We start from the raw sequence: 17,275 nt of genomic DNA on the forward strand, positions 1-17,275 counted from the left end.
CTGCTGTTACACTCAGCATAACTTGAATGAGCTCCTGTTACTTGTCCCAGCTTCTGCCAACCTGCTAGGTGCTGTGAAACGGAAACTGAAACTCCTCTCCTCTGCTTGTGTTTTGCATTTGGAACAGATTTCTTTTCAGGTGGGGAGGGGAAGTAGAACTCCTTAGCGCCAGAGCCTGTTAATGATAATATACAAAATACTAATCCTCTGATGGTCATTTCAAAAAATCCTTTCTTAGGGAGCACCTAGAATCCAAGTGGAACATACGTGCCAAATTTCAAGTTTGTAAGCTCTACGGTTCTGGACATTTTGTGATGATGCGTGAGTGGTATTTTGCTTTGAGGAAGAAGGAAAAAGGGGTGGGGGGGGGGGGGGATTTTTGGATGATGTTTTGGGGGGGGAAAGGTGGGAGAAAGATTAGAGGTTGGGTTTGGGGGGGGGGGGGGGGGGGGGGGGGGGGGGGGGGGGGGGGGGGGGGAGGGAAAGGAGGTTTTTTTTATTTTTGTTTTGGGGGGGGGGTGGGTGGGGGGGGGGGGGGGGAGGGAAATAAAAATATATTTTTTTTTTTTTATAGAAGGATGAAGTTTTTTTTTTTTTTTTGTTGTTTGGGGGGGGGGGGGGGGGGGGGGGGGGGGGGTTTTTTTTTTTTTTTTTTTTTTTTTTATTTTTTTTATTTTTTTGGGGTTTGGTTTTGTTTGGGAGTTATACATTTAAAAATTTATAATATTTTTTTTTTATATTTTTTTTAACCAAACTAAGTTGGGCAACCTTTTCTCTTACAATAACAGAAGCAAGCATACCTGATACTCTTTCCTCCTCCTATTTTCCTGTCAACAACCACCCTGTGAGGTGGGTTGGGCTGAGAGAGTGAGAGAGCTTGGCCAAAGGTCACCCGGGTGGCCTTCACGCCTAAAGTGGGACTAGAACTCACAGTTTTCTGGTTTCTAGAGTGGCATCTTAACCACTGCACCAAATTGGCTCTCCAAATTCTTCAGTGATCTACAGTCATGCATTCCTGCTATTAACAAATGTGGGGTGTTGCTTTTCCTTCCTCTCATCGTGCACTGAGCCAGCTTTACCATTAGGGAGACTGAGGCAGAGGAGGGAGAAAATGGGAAGAAGGTTTTTGGAAGACTGTAATATGGATCAAGTTGAAATGAAACTCAGCTCCTGCCCTAGTTGATCTCTACCTGCCTGCCTGGCCTGCCTCCAGCCTAAATGTTATAAGGGGTCATCCTTGGGGGAAGGTACTTGGTCTCATTGGTTCTTCTTCTAATTTTAGGGGGACATCTTCTAACTTTACTTGTGTCATTCTCTGTTCTTCTCCCTCAATCTCCATGAAGCCTTACATTTCTCCAACTTCAGTGGCAATCGATCTGATGAGGAATTATGTAAGCAAAGAGGTTCTTCTAAGAGAAATGAATGCTGTTAGGAAAGATATGGAGGAAATGAAGCAGTTGATAATGCTGGTAGATTAGAAAGTCTATGAAATTCCTTATTATAAGATTAAGAGTCCAGATGGCGCTTCATCCAGTCCTTAGGATCAATTAGAATTATTATATTCTCGCAAAGGAGTTGATGTCCAGTTGCATCTAAAATTAACCGTTCAACCTGCGTGTCTAAAGATGGTTCATCCGTGATGCAGTTTTCCATTCTTAAATAAGATGACTTACTCATAGTCCCATAAAACAGATTAATTATACAATGTGACTGCAGGCTCTTGAGGTTTGTTTATAAATATAAAACCCCGTGCAAGGCAGTTTGCAAGATGTTTTGCTGGAGCGAAGTCGGTGAGTGATTGTACCTAGATGGGGAATGCATGGGAATTCTAGGATGTATGTACTTTATGCAATTAAATGAACAAACAATAAATTATTTTTCAGTAGAAGAGGCCTATGAAATGTCCCTTATCCAAAGATTTTGCTAAGTGTTTCCTGATCTTCTGGCAGACTTCAGAATGCATTTTGAATTTTAATGTTTCTCACTATACAATCCTTTATACTTCTACTCTGACCAATAGGAGATTCTCTGGGAACTAGTTATTTGATTGTAGTGGTATAAGTTAGTTAACCTAACCATTAATTTTTCATGTTGCCCAGAGTCTCTATTTTGGTATACAGTACATTCATGGGCAAAATATGGCCAGGTTTGTTATCTTGCAAAACTTCTGGCCGTGTCTTCTTAAGTAGTTTACTGGGAATTGGTCTTCTTCTCTTCTTCTTCTTCTTCTTCTTCTTCTTCTTCTTCTTCTTCTTCTTCTTCTTCTTCTTCTTCTTCTTCTTCTTCTTCTTCTTCTTCTTCTTCTTCTTCTTCTTCTTCTTCTTTCTTCTTCTTCTTTCTTCTTCTTCTTCTTCTTTTCTTCTTTTTTCTTCTCTTCTTCTCTTCTTTCTTCTTCCTTCTTTCTTCTTTCTTCTTCTTCTTCTTCTTCCATTCAGCTCCTTTCCAATTTCTCTAGAAATGTCACATGTAAGGAGAGAAACACTTACATATAAGCACCTACTTAGGATTTTCCTTGTTTCTCTTCTGCTTCTGTAGCATAGATTCAGATGAAAAGCTATGTTAAAAATGTAAATGTTTGCTCAAAAGTTCTACAACTGATTGAAATCTCCCTTAAGATGAGGTCAAGTCTTAGTGAGTACGTGAACGTATTTATGAAGTTTTTTTTGCTACTGTCTTTTTTCGCAGATTTCTTTTAAAATAATAATCGCCTGGGGATTGTGGTATAGTCTCCCACTGAAATACTTGCCAAGTTGATGCTGCTTAGTTTTTGAACAAGTTCAAGCAGGGCCTCCTCTAAGGACTAATATCTGCTGTAGTTTGCCATTGGTTAAGTTATATACTCAAAATAGCAGAGTTCTGTCAATAATAAAGTTACTTATCAACCTAATCAAACATATCTGCTTATGGGATTGTGGTAAACTGGTGAAGGACACATGATTTTTAAACAAACAGAATAAAAATGTCAAAATGTTCCTGGATCCCAGAGGTATACAGTGAAATGAATGGGCTGTGAGGGGGCTGTAATTTGGGCCTTGTTCAGTGATCAATCCGTCACACAAAATAGATCACTTGGATCTTTTGGCCTCACCGTCTGATGTGATTATTCAGAAATAGCATTTCCCTTCTCCTGTCCCCATGTGGATCTTAGAGAAAGCACAGCCCATCATTCTATCATTGTGGAAACTAGTTAACCTTACTATAACTAAAGATTATTAAATATTAAATAAATGTTAATAGTTAACATTACTATAACTAAAGATATTTAAAGGTATTTACTTGCATAGGCATGATAAAATGCAGTTTCAAAAAAAAAAAAAAGGAAGAACAATAACAGAACCCAGATAAACCAAAAGCTTTTCCAAAAGTAGCTTTGAAAAGTTGCTATTCTAGCACACCCTAGGGAAAGGAGTTATTTATTTATTAAATTTATTTGCCGCCCATCTCATTTCGAAACGACTCTGGGCAGCTATATTTTATAAAAGTTATATGAATAGTCTTCGACTTAGAACAGTTTCTTTTAGTGACTGTTTGAAAATACTACAGCACTGAAAAAAAAGTGACTTATGACTGTTTTTCACACCTAAGACCACTATAGCATCTCCATGGTCATGTGATCAAAATTCAGATGCTTGGCAATTGACTCATATTTATGACCATTGCAGTGTCCCGGGGTCATGTGAGATCACTTTTTGCGACTTTCTGACAAGCAAAGTGAATGGAGAAACCAGATTCAATTAACAACCATGTGTCAGGGTAGTTACTCCCATTTAAATCATGAGCCTTGAGCAGCGCTTCCAAAGCTTAAAGAAGATTTATTAAGAGTAACCATGCCGGCACTGCCTGGGTGTAGCCGACTCTGAGACACATCATTCATTGTCACCCTTGACCCTGGTTTTCCCCCACCTCTTGAGTGTATCATAATTTTATGAGTTGACACCATGTTACTAACTTAACTGCAGTAATTCACTTAACAAGTGTTGCAAGGAAGGTCGTAAAACGGGGGAAATTTCGTTTAGCCAATGTCTCACTGAGCAACAGAAATTTTGGGCTCAATTAAGATCGTAAATCTTAAGGACTACCTGTGTTCTTTATTTATTTATTCAGCTTCTATAGCTACCTGTCTCAATCAATGATTCGGTGGCTTACGATTCGAATAGTATTATTACAATCAAAATACTAAACATTTTTTAAAACAATTAAAAACAATAGAAATGTCCAAAATAAATATACGTAGCAGCCGGGATACTTGGCCAGTTAGCAAAATAGCTAGGAAAGGGGCCCTTTGCATATTCAGTGTCCCGGGTATGGGAACGTAACCAGGTTTTTAGGGCCTCACAAAAGGCTGATAAGGTTTGGGGCCATTTTAATCTCCTTCTGCGCCTCAGCATCCGTTCCTCCATTTTTGAAGGGCAGGGCTCAGCTTTAACTTTCTGTTGTGCTCAGTCGTTCTCTGTTCCTTTCTATGGTTGAAACCTGAAGTTGCTTTTCTTAACCGAAGAGAAGACAATAAGGTGGAATGGCCTTCAATGCCTGAGGGAGCAAGGAAGGACTGCACAACTGAGTATATGATGGCAATACAGAAGTTGAGGACCTCGGCTCACAGCAACTCTCTTTCTTCTATAGGTTCAGATAAATGTATCCAATATGGACCATCCCTTGGACTGCCTTGGGCATCTCCTGTGGATGCTGATGTTGGTTCATTTGCCACTGCAAGAGGTCCATGGGTTTTTCCCCAACATCTGGTCTCGGGCCATGGGCTTCACATGGGGATCCATCACCCACCAGGATATGACTGAAGATGCAATTCTGAATGTCACTCTTCGCCTCTTTTCGGAGATACCGCACCCTACTAAAGGGAAGCATGTCCAAGAGGAGGACTTTAAGGTGAGAGATAATTGGACGTGGATAGCTGCAGCAGAGTGGGACATGTTACAGCAGGGGTGGACAATTAATTTTCCCAAGGGACCACAAAACCTCCATTCCCTCCCCACTCCTGGGGGAAGGATACTGCAAAATACCCATTTCCTCCCCATCCCACTTACCTGCTTTCCAGTTCCATTCTCCCGTGCAGGGCAACAAAAGAAGACGCAGCCAATCAGCTGGGACTCAGGAGACAGAGAATAGATGGGGGCGGGGCCAGTCAGAGGTGGTATTTTCCGGTTCTCTGAACTACTCAAAATTTCCGCTACCAGTTCTCCACAACCATTTCGATTTTACAACTTATTCTGCAACAGTCATTCAGTGAATGGGGCAGTCGTTAAGCAGACATGGCAGTCGTTAAGCAAAGCCATTGGTTGCAATGTGTATCTTTTGCCAGAAACTGAAAATAGTTTTGCTTGGTTTCTAGCAATATCGTAAATCACTGTCCTATGACCGTAGAATGCCATGAATGGCCATAAATGTGAACTTGTTGCCAAGTGTCCAAAATGAGATCACATGACCCTGAGGGGGCCGTATCAGAGCTTTTGGATCTGGGTCATAAGGTTTTGGAGGGTTGTCAGAACCTTGAGTAGTTGCTAATCAAAACAGTCTTTAAGCGAGGACTATCTGCCTCATAAAAAAAACTTTGAAGAATTGGAAAAGAAAGTGGCATTTACAGGAAGAAACAAGGCTGGGTGTGGAATTCTGGGAATTGAAGTCCACACCTCTTAAAGTTGCCAACGTTGAAAAAAACTGGCCTTCAAATTCAGTCCATTTATCCATAATATGTATTTCAGTTGAAACCTATCCTTTCATTTCCCCTCAACACACTCTTCCTTCTCTATTTTATAGGGGGCAAAAAAACATAAGGACTTATCTAACATGTTGTTTAGGGGACGCAGTGGCTCAGTGGCTAAGACGCTGAGCTTGTTGATCAGAAAGGTCACCAGTTCAGCAGTTTGAATCCCTAGCACCGCATAATGGAGTGAGCTCCCATTCCTTGTCCCAGCTTCTGCCAACCTAGCAGTTCGAAAGCATGTAAAAATGCAAGTAGAAAAATAGGGACCACTTTGGTGGGAAGGTAACAGCGTTCCGTGTGCCTTCAGTGTTTAGTCATGCCAGCCACATGACCATGGAGACGTTTCAGACAGTGCTGGCTCTTTGGCTTTGTAACGGAGATGAGCACTGTCCCCTAGAGCCGGAAACGACTAGCATGTACATGTGAGGGAAACCTTACCTTTAGCTAACATGTTGTTTAACTTTTGATTCCCCGTCAATAGGACAAGACCCTATTGGCTGATGACATCTTTGCCGCTTTCTATGGTCCTGAGGTGTCAGCCAAGCGTTTCCGTGGAGCCGTCGCGGAAGTGGCCAACGCCAATGCCGCCATGGACTTTGGGAATATGACCCGGGATGACCCCGTTTTCCATTTTGATTCGGAGCTCATTCACCCCGCCAATAGCTGGCTGTTGCACGTTCGTGAAGAGATCCTTCAGGCTGTGCGTTCTGAGCAATATGGCCTTGCCCGAAAAAAGCTGGGACAGCTGCTCCATTCCTTGCAGGTATCCACCAAAATGTACTGAATTCAAAATTAGGATAGCAGGGAAGATGGTGGCCTTCTTGGTGGTAGCCCTGCTTCTATCGATGTAATGGTCTGTGGGAATATGCTTAATGTCAGGGTTCCAACTAATAGACCCATAATAAGCAAAACTCCGAGGCAGACGAATTCCTCAAAGGAAAGCTTTATTGTCAGGGTTCCGGCGATTGCCGTAATTAAATCATAAGCCTCGAGCCAAGCTTCAAAAAAACTCAGAAGATTTATTAGGGGCAACATGCCGGCGTTAACCTAAATGAAGCCAACTCTGGGATACGTAATTCACAGTCACCTGTGATCATTTCCTCCCCGGTGTATCATAAATCAGATTCTCCAATGAAGCACGTTCACGGGCTGGGTGTCATCAATCACATTCTCCAACGAAGGATCTTCGTGGGCAGAAGATCTGGCCGCCTCGCTACAATCTTTTTAAGATAAGGGTGGAATGTACTTCTGGTTTTAAACTGCCATACCACTTCTTCAGATTTCACACACACACACACACACACACACACCGTTTATGGCAACTTGAAAACAGGCATAGGGATGTTTTATGAGTTGACATTATTGGAGATATCATATTGGCACAAATCTTGTGAAAACCGGCTGTGAAGGTTCCCGCGGTTTTCACCTAATTAAAAGGGAAAGTTTTCTCTCAACCCCAAACAGTCAATTATATGGTCCAATCAAGATGCTGTTTGGTTGCCTGGTGACCTCACTCCTCTTTCCATAGTCCAGGTGTGAGAATGTCCTTGGTTCCCAGGAGAAAGTATTTTGTTTTGACTAGAAAATCCCAATCTATCTTTAATCCCCCCTCCTTATCCCTCAGCTCCAGTGTGGCAACCCTGAAACTCCAAGATGGCTCCGGTCAGGTCAGCTTTAGGGTTGACACTTGAGAGATGGGAGAAGCAAAAGGTGCAGGTCGGATAAGAAATATCTTGACCCACAGGAGGAAGTAGGATATGGAAAACATCTCAAAAGGGACCGTCCCTAGTTTCTTGGACTGTAAAGGTGAGGGGGTAAGAGATGTGCTTTCAGATTTGGGAAGATTCTTTTATAGGTGGTCCTTCAATTGCAACCGTAATGGAGCCTATTCATTATAGTCATAAGTCATAGCAGTTATAAAACCATATCTCAGCATGTGGTACTCAGATACAGTGCAACCTTAGGTCGCGAAGTCTCCTGTTCGCGACTAAATCAGTTGGTGAACAAAAAATCCACCTGATTTTTGAATCAGGTCACGATTCAAAAATTGGATGGCGAACAAAATCAGTGCGAAAAGATTCCCTTTCCATGGCGATTTCCCCTTTCCCACCATTTTTTTTACTACACAGATATGCACTCAGTCATGCTTCCGGATATGACCAAATTGTGACTAGAGTCCGGGAATGGATTATGGTTGCAACCCGGGCTCCACTGTGTACAGTTTGAATACATTTAGTCCTTGTTTAACAAACTGAATTGGGACCAGCAATTCAGTAGTTAAGCAAAGTGGTCGCTAAGTGAAACAGCAACTGTGCTTGTGATCTTACTTCAGCTTTCTTATGTTTTACAGACCTACAAAGATCATAACGTATAAATGCCGGTTTCAGTCAAAAAACCAGCAATAAATATCCATTGGAGAACCGATTCACTTAACAATCATGTGATTTGCTTAAAGACTGTGGTAAAAAAAAGGTCACAAAATCGACTCTGGTGACCTATTGACTCTGCTTATGACCACACCGACTTATGACCGAAATTTCAGTCCCAACTGTGGCTGTAAATAGAGGACTACTTGTATGTGTTAAGAAATAAAGCTGGCGAGGTTAGATAGAACCGTCTCTGGCTTGAAAGAGAACCAGGGTCCATGCAGGGGTGGGGTTCAGCCAGTTTCGGGTGAACCGGATGTTAAATTCACATCTGGTTCCCTGAACCCGTACTTGAACCGACCGGCTGGCCCTGCTCCCCGCTCCCCTCCCAGGAGTCTCCACGTGACCCATTTTGGATGCAGGTAAGTGCAGGGCCCGCCCGGAGGCTCTGGGAGGGCGAAAAACAGCCTTCCTGGAAGTCCCAGAAGTCCGGAAATGGGCCTGTTTCCAGCTTCCAGAGGGCCTCTCGAGCCCGGAGTAGGCCGTTTTCACCCTACCAGAGACCCGAGGGAAGCCTCTGGACTCTGGGTAAGGCGAAAACGGCCCTCCCGGAAGTTCCGGTAGGCCACACCCACCCAGCAACCGGGCAGCGAACTGGTTGCTGGCATTTTTGAATCCCACCCCTGGGTCCATGTGATGGCCTTTTGGGGCCCTCAGGAAAATGACCAAGGATCAGAGGTGGTATTCAGCAGATTCTGACCAGTTCTGGAGAACCGGTAGCGGAAATTTTGAGTAGTTCGGAGAACCATCAAATCCCACCTCTGACTGGAGATTTTACAGTATCCTTCCGCTGCCCACCAAGTCACGCCCACAGAACCGCTAGCAAAAAAAATTTGAATCCTACCACTGCCTAGGATCTGTTGACTTGGAAAAGCAACAGGGAAAGAGCCTAGAATTTAAACCTGGATCTTTAGACCCATATAGGGAATTTGATTTCTACGCCCACCAGTGGATCAGTCTGTGTCTTTGTGGCTTCTTTCTTATCCAATGAATAGACTAAACTTGCTGAGGCATGTCTTGTAAACTTGATGCCAACTATCCCAGCCCTGAATAAGGGATTAAGTATCCAGAAGAGATGAGAATTAACAGTTGTGCCTGGGGGAAGCATAACCAATTTACGCCCCTCAACCCACTCACTTATATTGTCTTCTTATGAATCAGCACGCCCTCATCTTTCTGCCTTTTCAAACAGTCTTTAATTCTGCTGTTCCTCAAAAACTACAGGTAGTCCTTGATTTGCAACCATTCATTTAGTGACTGTTCCAAGTTACAATGGCACTGGAAAAAAATAACAGGACTGTTCCATACACAAGTGTTGCAGCATCCCCACAGTCATGGGTTCAAAATTCGAGCCCTTGGCAACTAACTGGGCTATATTTGTAATATTTGCAACGTCTTGAGATCCTGCGATCATCGTCTGTTACCTTCCCAGATGGCTTCCGACACATGAAGTCAGTGGGGGGGGGGAGGAATCAAATTTGCTTAATGACCACCTGATTCATTTAACAACAGCAGTGATTTGCTTATCAACCAAAGACTGTAAAACCCGGCCTGAGTCTCTTAATAACCGTCTAGTTTAGCAGACGGAAATTCTGGTCCCAATTGTAGTTGTAAGTTGAGGACTGCCTGTACTGAAATCATGCCAAAAAGAGCGAGAACCTCTACCTGAATTTTATTTATTTATTTTATTTTATTTATTTTGTCAAGTGATTATAAGATAACAGGTATAAGTGTATGGTTATGAATACATGAAATGGACACAAATAAAGAAGAACCAATAGGACAGGGATGGTAGGCACATTGGTGCGCTTATGCACGCCCCCCTACAGACCTCTTAGGAAAGGGGTGAGGTCAATAGTAGACAGTCTAAGGTTAAAGTTTCTGGGGTTTGGGGAAGAAACCACAGAGTCAAGTAGAATATTCCAGACATTGACCACTCTGTTGCTAAAGTCGTATTTCCTGCAATTAAGTTTGGTGCGGTTTACCTTGAGTTTGTATCTATTGTTTGCTCTTGTTGTTGTTTTATTTAATAAAGTTTTATTTGGGTTTTCACACACAAAATACAAGTAAAACATCTTTTTTAAAAATAGCATGGTCCCGGGTTGAACTTCTTTATACAGACACAAAACTCAATTTCATGCTCCTTTTTGTATTCTATTCCATATCTTATACTATTTTACATTTTCTATATAGTTTTTCCCCTCTTTTAATTTTCTCAATTTTATTTTGATTATCTCATCTCAGTTCAAATCATTATATTTATACTTTTGTCTGTTCTGTTTCAATTTCATATTATCTTTTCTCATTAAACAAATTTTCTCCTGTAGTTACTAATTGGAGTATGACACCTTTATATCTTTTAATTACATCCATTCAACTCTTATTTAAACTTCAAAATATACCTTAAGTTTATGACCAATGTAATACATAATACATAACTTCCAATCGAATTCTCCTTGGCACATTCTTATAATACACACTATATTCTTTTTTAAAAAAAGAAAGATTGTAAATATATGTAATTATAAACCCTCATTCCATTTCAGTTCAGTTCTATCATTAATAATCATTATAACCATAACATTTTTAACACTTCTTTTCAATTAAATATCATACTTCCTTAAAAACACATATAATCTCCATAATTAATTTTCCCCTTATTTCTCTTCACATATCTTTTATAAATCATTAAATATACCTTTTGTTACATTTATTTATTGACAAGCATTCCACTGAATTACGATAGCTATTTTATCAGACATTTTAATCATACAATTTTTAATATTTTCTAAAATTATTTCTGCTTCTAATATGACCATACTATCCTATGTACCTTTGCAGAATCCCTTTTTCCATTAAGTTTTCACCCATTATCTCTAAATAGCCCTGTTTCTCTATATTTTGCTTCTGTCCTTTATAACTTATTTTCCTTTCTTTCTTCCCTCTCATCTTCTCCCTCCCCTTTTTACCCCCTTGTTTCTCTAGTTCTAATTCTCTCTTCTGCATTTCCCTCTTCTGTTGCTTTCTGATTTTGTATTTATTTTTCACTCTATTTTTTTTTTGGAGTTGTTTTTCCCAATCTTAAACTTTCCATTCTCTTTCTCCCCTTTCCTTTCCACCCCCCATCTAAGATTACTTGTTCATTAAAGATGGCTTTTTCTTTGTCACAATCTTCTTGTTCTGCAGGCATTTCTTGTTGTTACTCATAATTCCAAATCTCCATTTCTAAAAACTGAAATACGAAGCCAAAAGAACCTCTCCCTTCTTGTGCATCTTCTTTGTACTTTTTAAGTTCCATTTTCAGTTCTTCTAAAAGTGGAGCCATTTTAAAAAGTTTTAAACAACCACACGATTGATTTTAGTCATTCACAACAATAACCAAGAATCCAGAAATCATCAAGTAATCCAGATAGTCCCGAGTTATATCTTCTTATTTCTTTTTCGTTTGCTCTTGTATTGTTATGGTTGAAGCTGAAGTATTCATTGACAGGTAGGACATTGCAATGTATGATTTTATATTATTTACTTAGATCGGACCGAAGGCGGCGTAGTTCTAGGTTTTCTAGGTCTAGAATTTTGAGTCTGGTGGCATAAGGTATTCTGCAATGAGTAGAGGAGTGGAGAACTCTTCTTGTGAAATATTTCTGGACTTTCTCAACTGTATTAATATCAGATACGTAATGCGGGTTCCAGACTGATGAACTGTATCTTTGAAATCAAAATGGAGGATTGCAATCCATAATTTAACAAAAATCATTAGTAGAGAAACTGCTCACCCTCTTTCTTTCCGGCCAGGATTTCTACAGCCACAGTAACTGGGTAGAACTGGGAAATGAAGGAATACTCCTTGACTTGGTTCAGCCAGGCCGAGAAATTCAGTCTGTCGCTGAAGGTATGGATCAGGTCCTATTTTTCTCTTTTACTTGAATTTGCCTTCACATGAGATATAGTATTATTAGTGGGTATCAGACCCTGATTCACTCTCAGAGGAGCCTGTTCTCAGCCTGCTGAAAATGTATTGATTTAGCCTGTTGGTTTATTTATTTAGTCTATTTATATCTAGGCACCCACCCACCCCAAAAAATGATTCAGGGTGGTGAACAATAATTGAAATACAAGTTAAAAGGATTAGAATCTCAGCTACAAAAATTGAAATGCAAAGCTGCCAAGAAAAATACAAATATTACAAGCATTCACTTAGAAACCCTTTGAAGTTAACAATGGCACAGATAATTTATTGATTCAGACTGTTTATTTATTTATTTGGTCAGTTTACATAGCTGCTCATATCAACGAACAATTTGGTGTGTTTGAACAATATTTAAAATAAAAGTTAAAACAGTCAGAATTTCAGCTACAAAAATTGAAATACATACAGTAGCAGCCGAGAGAAACACAGGTTATCTTAGACTTATAATCATTGATTTAGTCACCGATTGAAGTTAACAGTGGCACTGAAAAAAAATTGACTTACGAATAATCCTCACTCTTAAGACTGTTGCAGATTCCCCAAAGTCATGTGATCAAAACTGAAGGCAGGATAAGAAGCCATGGGTGGAAACTAATCAAGGAGAGAAGCAGCCTATAACTAAGGAGAAATTCCCTGATAGTTAGTGGAACAACTTGCCTCCAGAAGTTGTGAATGCTTCAACACTGGAAGTTTTTAAGAAGAGGTTGGACAACCATTTGTCTGAAATGGTGTAGGGTTTCCTGCCTGAGCTGGAGGTTGGATTAGAAGACCTCTTCCAACTATGTTATTCTATATTCTAAAATTCAAGCACTTGGCAACCGGCAAGAATAGAATGGAATAGAGTAGGAGTAGAATAGGAGTATAGAATTTAGAATAGGACAGGACAGGACCGAACAGGACAGAAGTAGAATATAGAATAGAATGGAATGGAATAGAGTAGGAGTAGAATAGGAGTATAGATTTTAGAATAGGACAGGACAGAACAGAACAGAAGTAGAATATAGAATAGAATAGAATGGAATAGAGTAGGAGTAGAATAGGAGTATAGAATTTAGAAAAGGACAGGACAGGACAGGACAGGAACAGAATAGAAGTAGAATATAGAATAGAATAGAATGAATAGATAGGATAGAATAGGAATAGAATAGACAGGACAGGACAGGACAGGACAGAACAGAACAGAAGTAGAATATAGAATAGAATAGAAGAATAAGTGTAGAATATATAGAATTTAGAATGAATAGACAGAAGAACAGTAGAATTAGAATAGAATAGAATAGTGGAGACAGAATAGGACAGGACAGAACAGAACAGAATAGAATATAGAATAGAATAGAATAATAGAATAGAATAGAATAGAATTTAGAAAAGGACAGGACAGGACAGAACAGAACAGAAGTAGAATATAGAATAGAATAGAATGGAATAGAGTAGGAGTAGAATAGGAGTATAGAATTTAGAATAGAATAGGACAGGACAGAACAGAACAACAGAATAGGAGTAGAATATAGAATAGAATAGAATAGGATAGGACAGGACAGGACAGGACAGGACAGAACAGAACAGAACAGAATAGGAGTAGAATATAGAATAGAATAGGAGTAGAATTTAGAATAGAATAGAATAGGACAGGACAGGACAGGACAGAACAGAATAGGAGTAGAATATAGAATAGAATAGAATAGAATAAGAATAGAATAGAATAGAATAGAATAGAATAGAATAGAATAGAATAGAATAGAATAGAATAGAATAGAATTTAGAATAGAATAGAATGGAACAGAACAGAATAGAACAGAATAGGAGTAGAATTAGAAGAGAAGAGAAGAGTTGGGAGGGACCTTGGAGGTCTTCTAGTCCAACCCCCTGCTCAGGTAGGAAATCCTATACTATTTCAGGCAAATAGTCCAGACAAATGGTTATAATGGTTGTAGCATCCTGGGATCACGTGATCACCATCACCAAGTTATTCTAAGACTAAGTCTAGCCATTTGCGACCTCCAAACTGCCTTCCGACAAGCAAGTCAATGGGGGCAGCTGGATTCACTTAACAACCACATGCTTCACTTAACAACTGCAGCAATTCGCTTAACAACTGTGGCAAAAAAAAAAAAAGCTTGTAAAGTTAGGGTTGGGGGGAAAGTTGGCACAAAGAGGCCTGGTGGCGCAGTGATTCAAGTATGCAGTATTGCAAGCAAACTCTGCCCACAGCCTGGGGTCTGATCCTGAGACAGGGCTCAAGGTTGACTCAGCCTCCCCATCCTTCCGTGGTCGGTAAACTGAGGACCCAGATTGTTGGGGGGACGATATGCAAATAATGCTTCTACATTGCAAACCACCCAGATAGTGCTGTAAAGAACTGGGGGGGGGGAGGTATATATTTCTAAATGCTATTGTAAGATTTGGCCGAGTGAAAAAAAATGGAACTTTTTGCCAAGTGAGGAAAAAGTGGAACTTGCATTCATCAGTCCATTTTGCTGAGACCAAGCAGGGTCTCAGGGCCCTCGCCGCCCCGCCCCCCCGCCTTCTTTCCTACCCTCCCTTTTTTTTTTACTTCATGCTATTTTTCTTGTGCCTTCTCAGCTGGCATCTGGACTTGCCACGATTGCTCTGAATGGACCTGCAAAGGAAATCTCCTGGACAAGCTTGCTGTTCTCACCACGGGTTACTATGGTTCCCATCCCCAAAAGCCTATTGGTATGTTTTTGTGGCCAATGGAGGAGGGGGGGGGGGAGGCTCTGTTTGGAAGCCAAAGAGGTTTTTTCCCTTCCTCTCCTTAATACTATCAAAGCCGGAAGCCTCATTTGTATTCTCCTTACATCCTCAAGAGAGTTGACGCTAAAATCTGTAAGGAGGAGAAAATGAGCTTTGGCACAGCTTCGAGAACTTTTTTTCTGTGTTTCTTTGAGATGTTCTCTCCGTCAGCTGCCTCTTTTATTTATAGTATTTGGTGTCCAGTATGTGTGTGTGAAAAAGAATGTGAAAAAGAAATCACTCCTGTGGAACTGGGGAGAATTGTAGGACCTTTTCATAGTTAATTGATGGGGAAATGAATGAATCTTTTATGCTTCAGGATTTGGAGGTGTTTGGGTTTTTTTTTTTTTTTTTTGAAGCCTAGTAGAGCCTTCCATATTGTTTCTCTGACAGAAGAAGAGGGGAAAAAATAGAATAATGGAAGTCTCTAGCAAAAGAACTTCCTATATCAGTCCATAAATAAATCACTTCCTTTATTAGTTCATCCTGGCAAAAATTCTCTGGTCTCTTTTTTTTTTTTTAATGCAAGAAATTCCCCCCTTTTTTTGCACAAAACAGAGTGCAAAATGTGTTCTAACACCTTGTGCAGAATCGCTGAAAAATTCAGGCAGGTTGGATGAAATTATAGAGCAGGCTAACAGACCCCCATAAAGATGATGTGGCAGAGCTCACATTAGTAGGAATCTGGGAGGTTGAAAAACAGCATATTAAAAAAACCCATATAAATGGTTGTACAAAAAGCAGAGTTTTCTACAGGAATGGTATTATTCCATTATTCCATATCTGCTGAATAGAACGCCGCATTGGCGACAGGAAGGGCATCTGGCCAGTAAACACTCAGCTCCATTCAGTTGCCCAGACTCCACCCCGCAAGGGATTATGGGATCATTAAATGGAGATGATGATGGTATTATTCCATCCTTCTCCAAATGGTATGACTCCACCCTTCATTCTTTGCAGGTGAAGATGCTAGGCTGACAGTCTTCTTCCTCCTTCCTATCTCCTCAGGAAAGTGCAGTCATGGTGGGAGGTTCGATGAGAGCCGCCATCAAGAACCACGAGGCGGCATCAATAAGGACAGCACCTCCCTGCTCTTCTCACCTCACCATTACCTGCACCAGAAGGCAGCTAGGCTGGCCCTGGAGGCCTCCATACACTTTCTGGAGAAGATGTGGCGAGAAATAGGGAACAGGCAATTTATGAGGTAATCTGGACCATTCTTTTAAGGTTCTTACAGTTAACTGTCACCTGTGGATATGGGGATTGGCCGTAGATAGTTCCAGAGGCATTTTTCCGAAGTGTCCAGAATTTCCTCCTATCATTAGTCCTGAAATTAGGTATAGGACCATTTTACACTCCAATTGAGGCAGATTAGAAGAGTGGTGCAATGGCCTAGAGCAGGGGTCCCCAACCTTGGCAACTTTAAGACTTGTGGACTTCAACTCCCAGAATTCCTCCTCCAGGCAAGTTAGCTCAGGAATTCTGGGAGTCGAAGTCCACAAGTCTTAAAGTTGCCAAGGTTGGGGACCCCTGGCCTAGAGCATGGGTCTCCAACCTTGGCAACTTTAAGACTTGTGGACTTCAACTCCCAGAATTCCTCAGCCAGCAAAGCTAGCTGAGGAATTCAAGGCGTTGAAGTCCACAAGTCTTAAAGTTGCCAAGATTGAAGACCTCTGGCCTAGAGATGGACCTCTCACAAGAATCAGGAAGCTGTGAGTTTGATCATAGATAGAGGCAGATATTTCTCTCTCTGGGCACGATGAGAATATATCTGTTGAATATAACTCCACATTGGTGACAGGAAGGGCATCCGGCCAGTGAACACTCAACTCCATTCAGTTGCCCAGACTCTACCCGACTAGGGATGATGGCGTCATTAAAAGATGATGATTGAGGCAGATTAGAAATATCATAAATTATTAAATTTATATGCTGCCCATCTCAGAATCGAGCGACTCTAAAGAAATTAAAAGACCACACCTATCTCTCTTGTGGTAAGCAGCATTATGTAAAGTGGCTGAAAAACATTAGGGAAGAGCAAGCCAAAGAAATTACAGATGAGGGGAAAAGAAGAAGAAAAACATAGTTAAAACTAGTTTTCATCAACCTCATTTAGCCATACCTTTCCATCTTTGCCAATTATCCTTGCTTCTACTAAATACTGATTGATGTCTTGCTTTTTGATCTTTGTTAAATTTCTCATCTCTTTCTTTTTGAGGATCTCACCACCTCATCATGTTTCTCATCTCCTTCCTCACAACCCTTTAACTATTCTTTTACTTGTTTGTTCTGTGTTTTAATTCTCTATTTGCTTTCTCTATATGACTGAACCACATCAATGATTCTCTTTCATCCTTGCTTTTGTATGAATCCACATTCTTTCATCACTCATTCATTTTTGAGCCT

General features: G+C 40.6%; 1 protein-coding gene across 1 annotated transcript in view; it reads left to right on the top strand.

The window, feature by feature from the left end:
* VWA7 (von Willebrand factor A domain containing 7) overlaps positions 1–17,275 on the top strand; it is a 48,243-nt gene that overhangs the window by 5,308 nt on the left and 25,660 nt on the right. Inside the window, exons 2-6 of the mRNA XM_087954336.1 lie at positions 4,624–4,884; positions 6,201–6,482; positions 11,941–12,037; positions 14,699–14,812; positions 15,878–16,073. Of these exons, the coding sequence (XP_087810462.1) occupies positions 4,645–4,884; positions 6,201–6,482; positions 11,941–12,037; positions 14,699–14,812; positions 15,878–16,073 (929 nt within the window). The 5' untranslated portion in view covers positions 4,624–4,644. The remainder of the gene's footprint in view (positions 1–4,623; positions 4,885–6,200; positions 6,483–11,940; positions 12,038–14,698; positions 14,813–15,877; positions 16,074–17,275) is intronic.

Source organism: Notechis scutatus, chromosome 2, assembly GCF_049901735.1.
Source record: "Notechis scutatus isolate UNSWTSFEM ecotype Mainland chromosome 2, rNotScu1.2, whole genome shotgun sequence".
Taxonomy (NCBI): Eukaryota; Metazoa; Chordata; class Lepidosauria; order Squamata; family Elapidae; genus Notechis; species Notechis scutatus.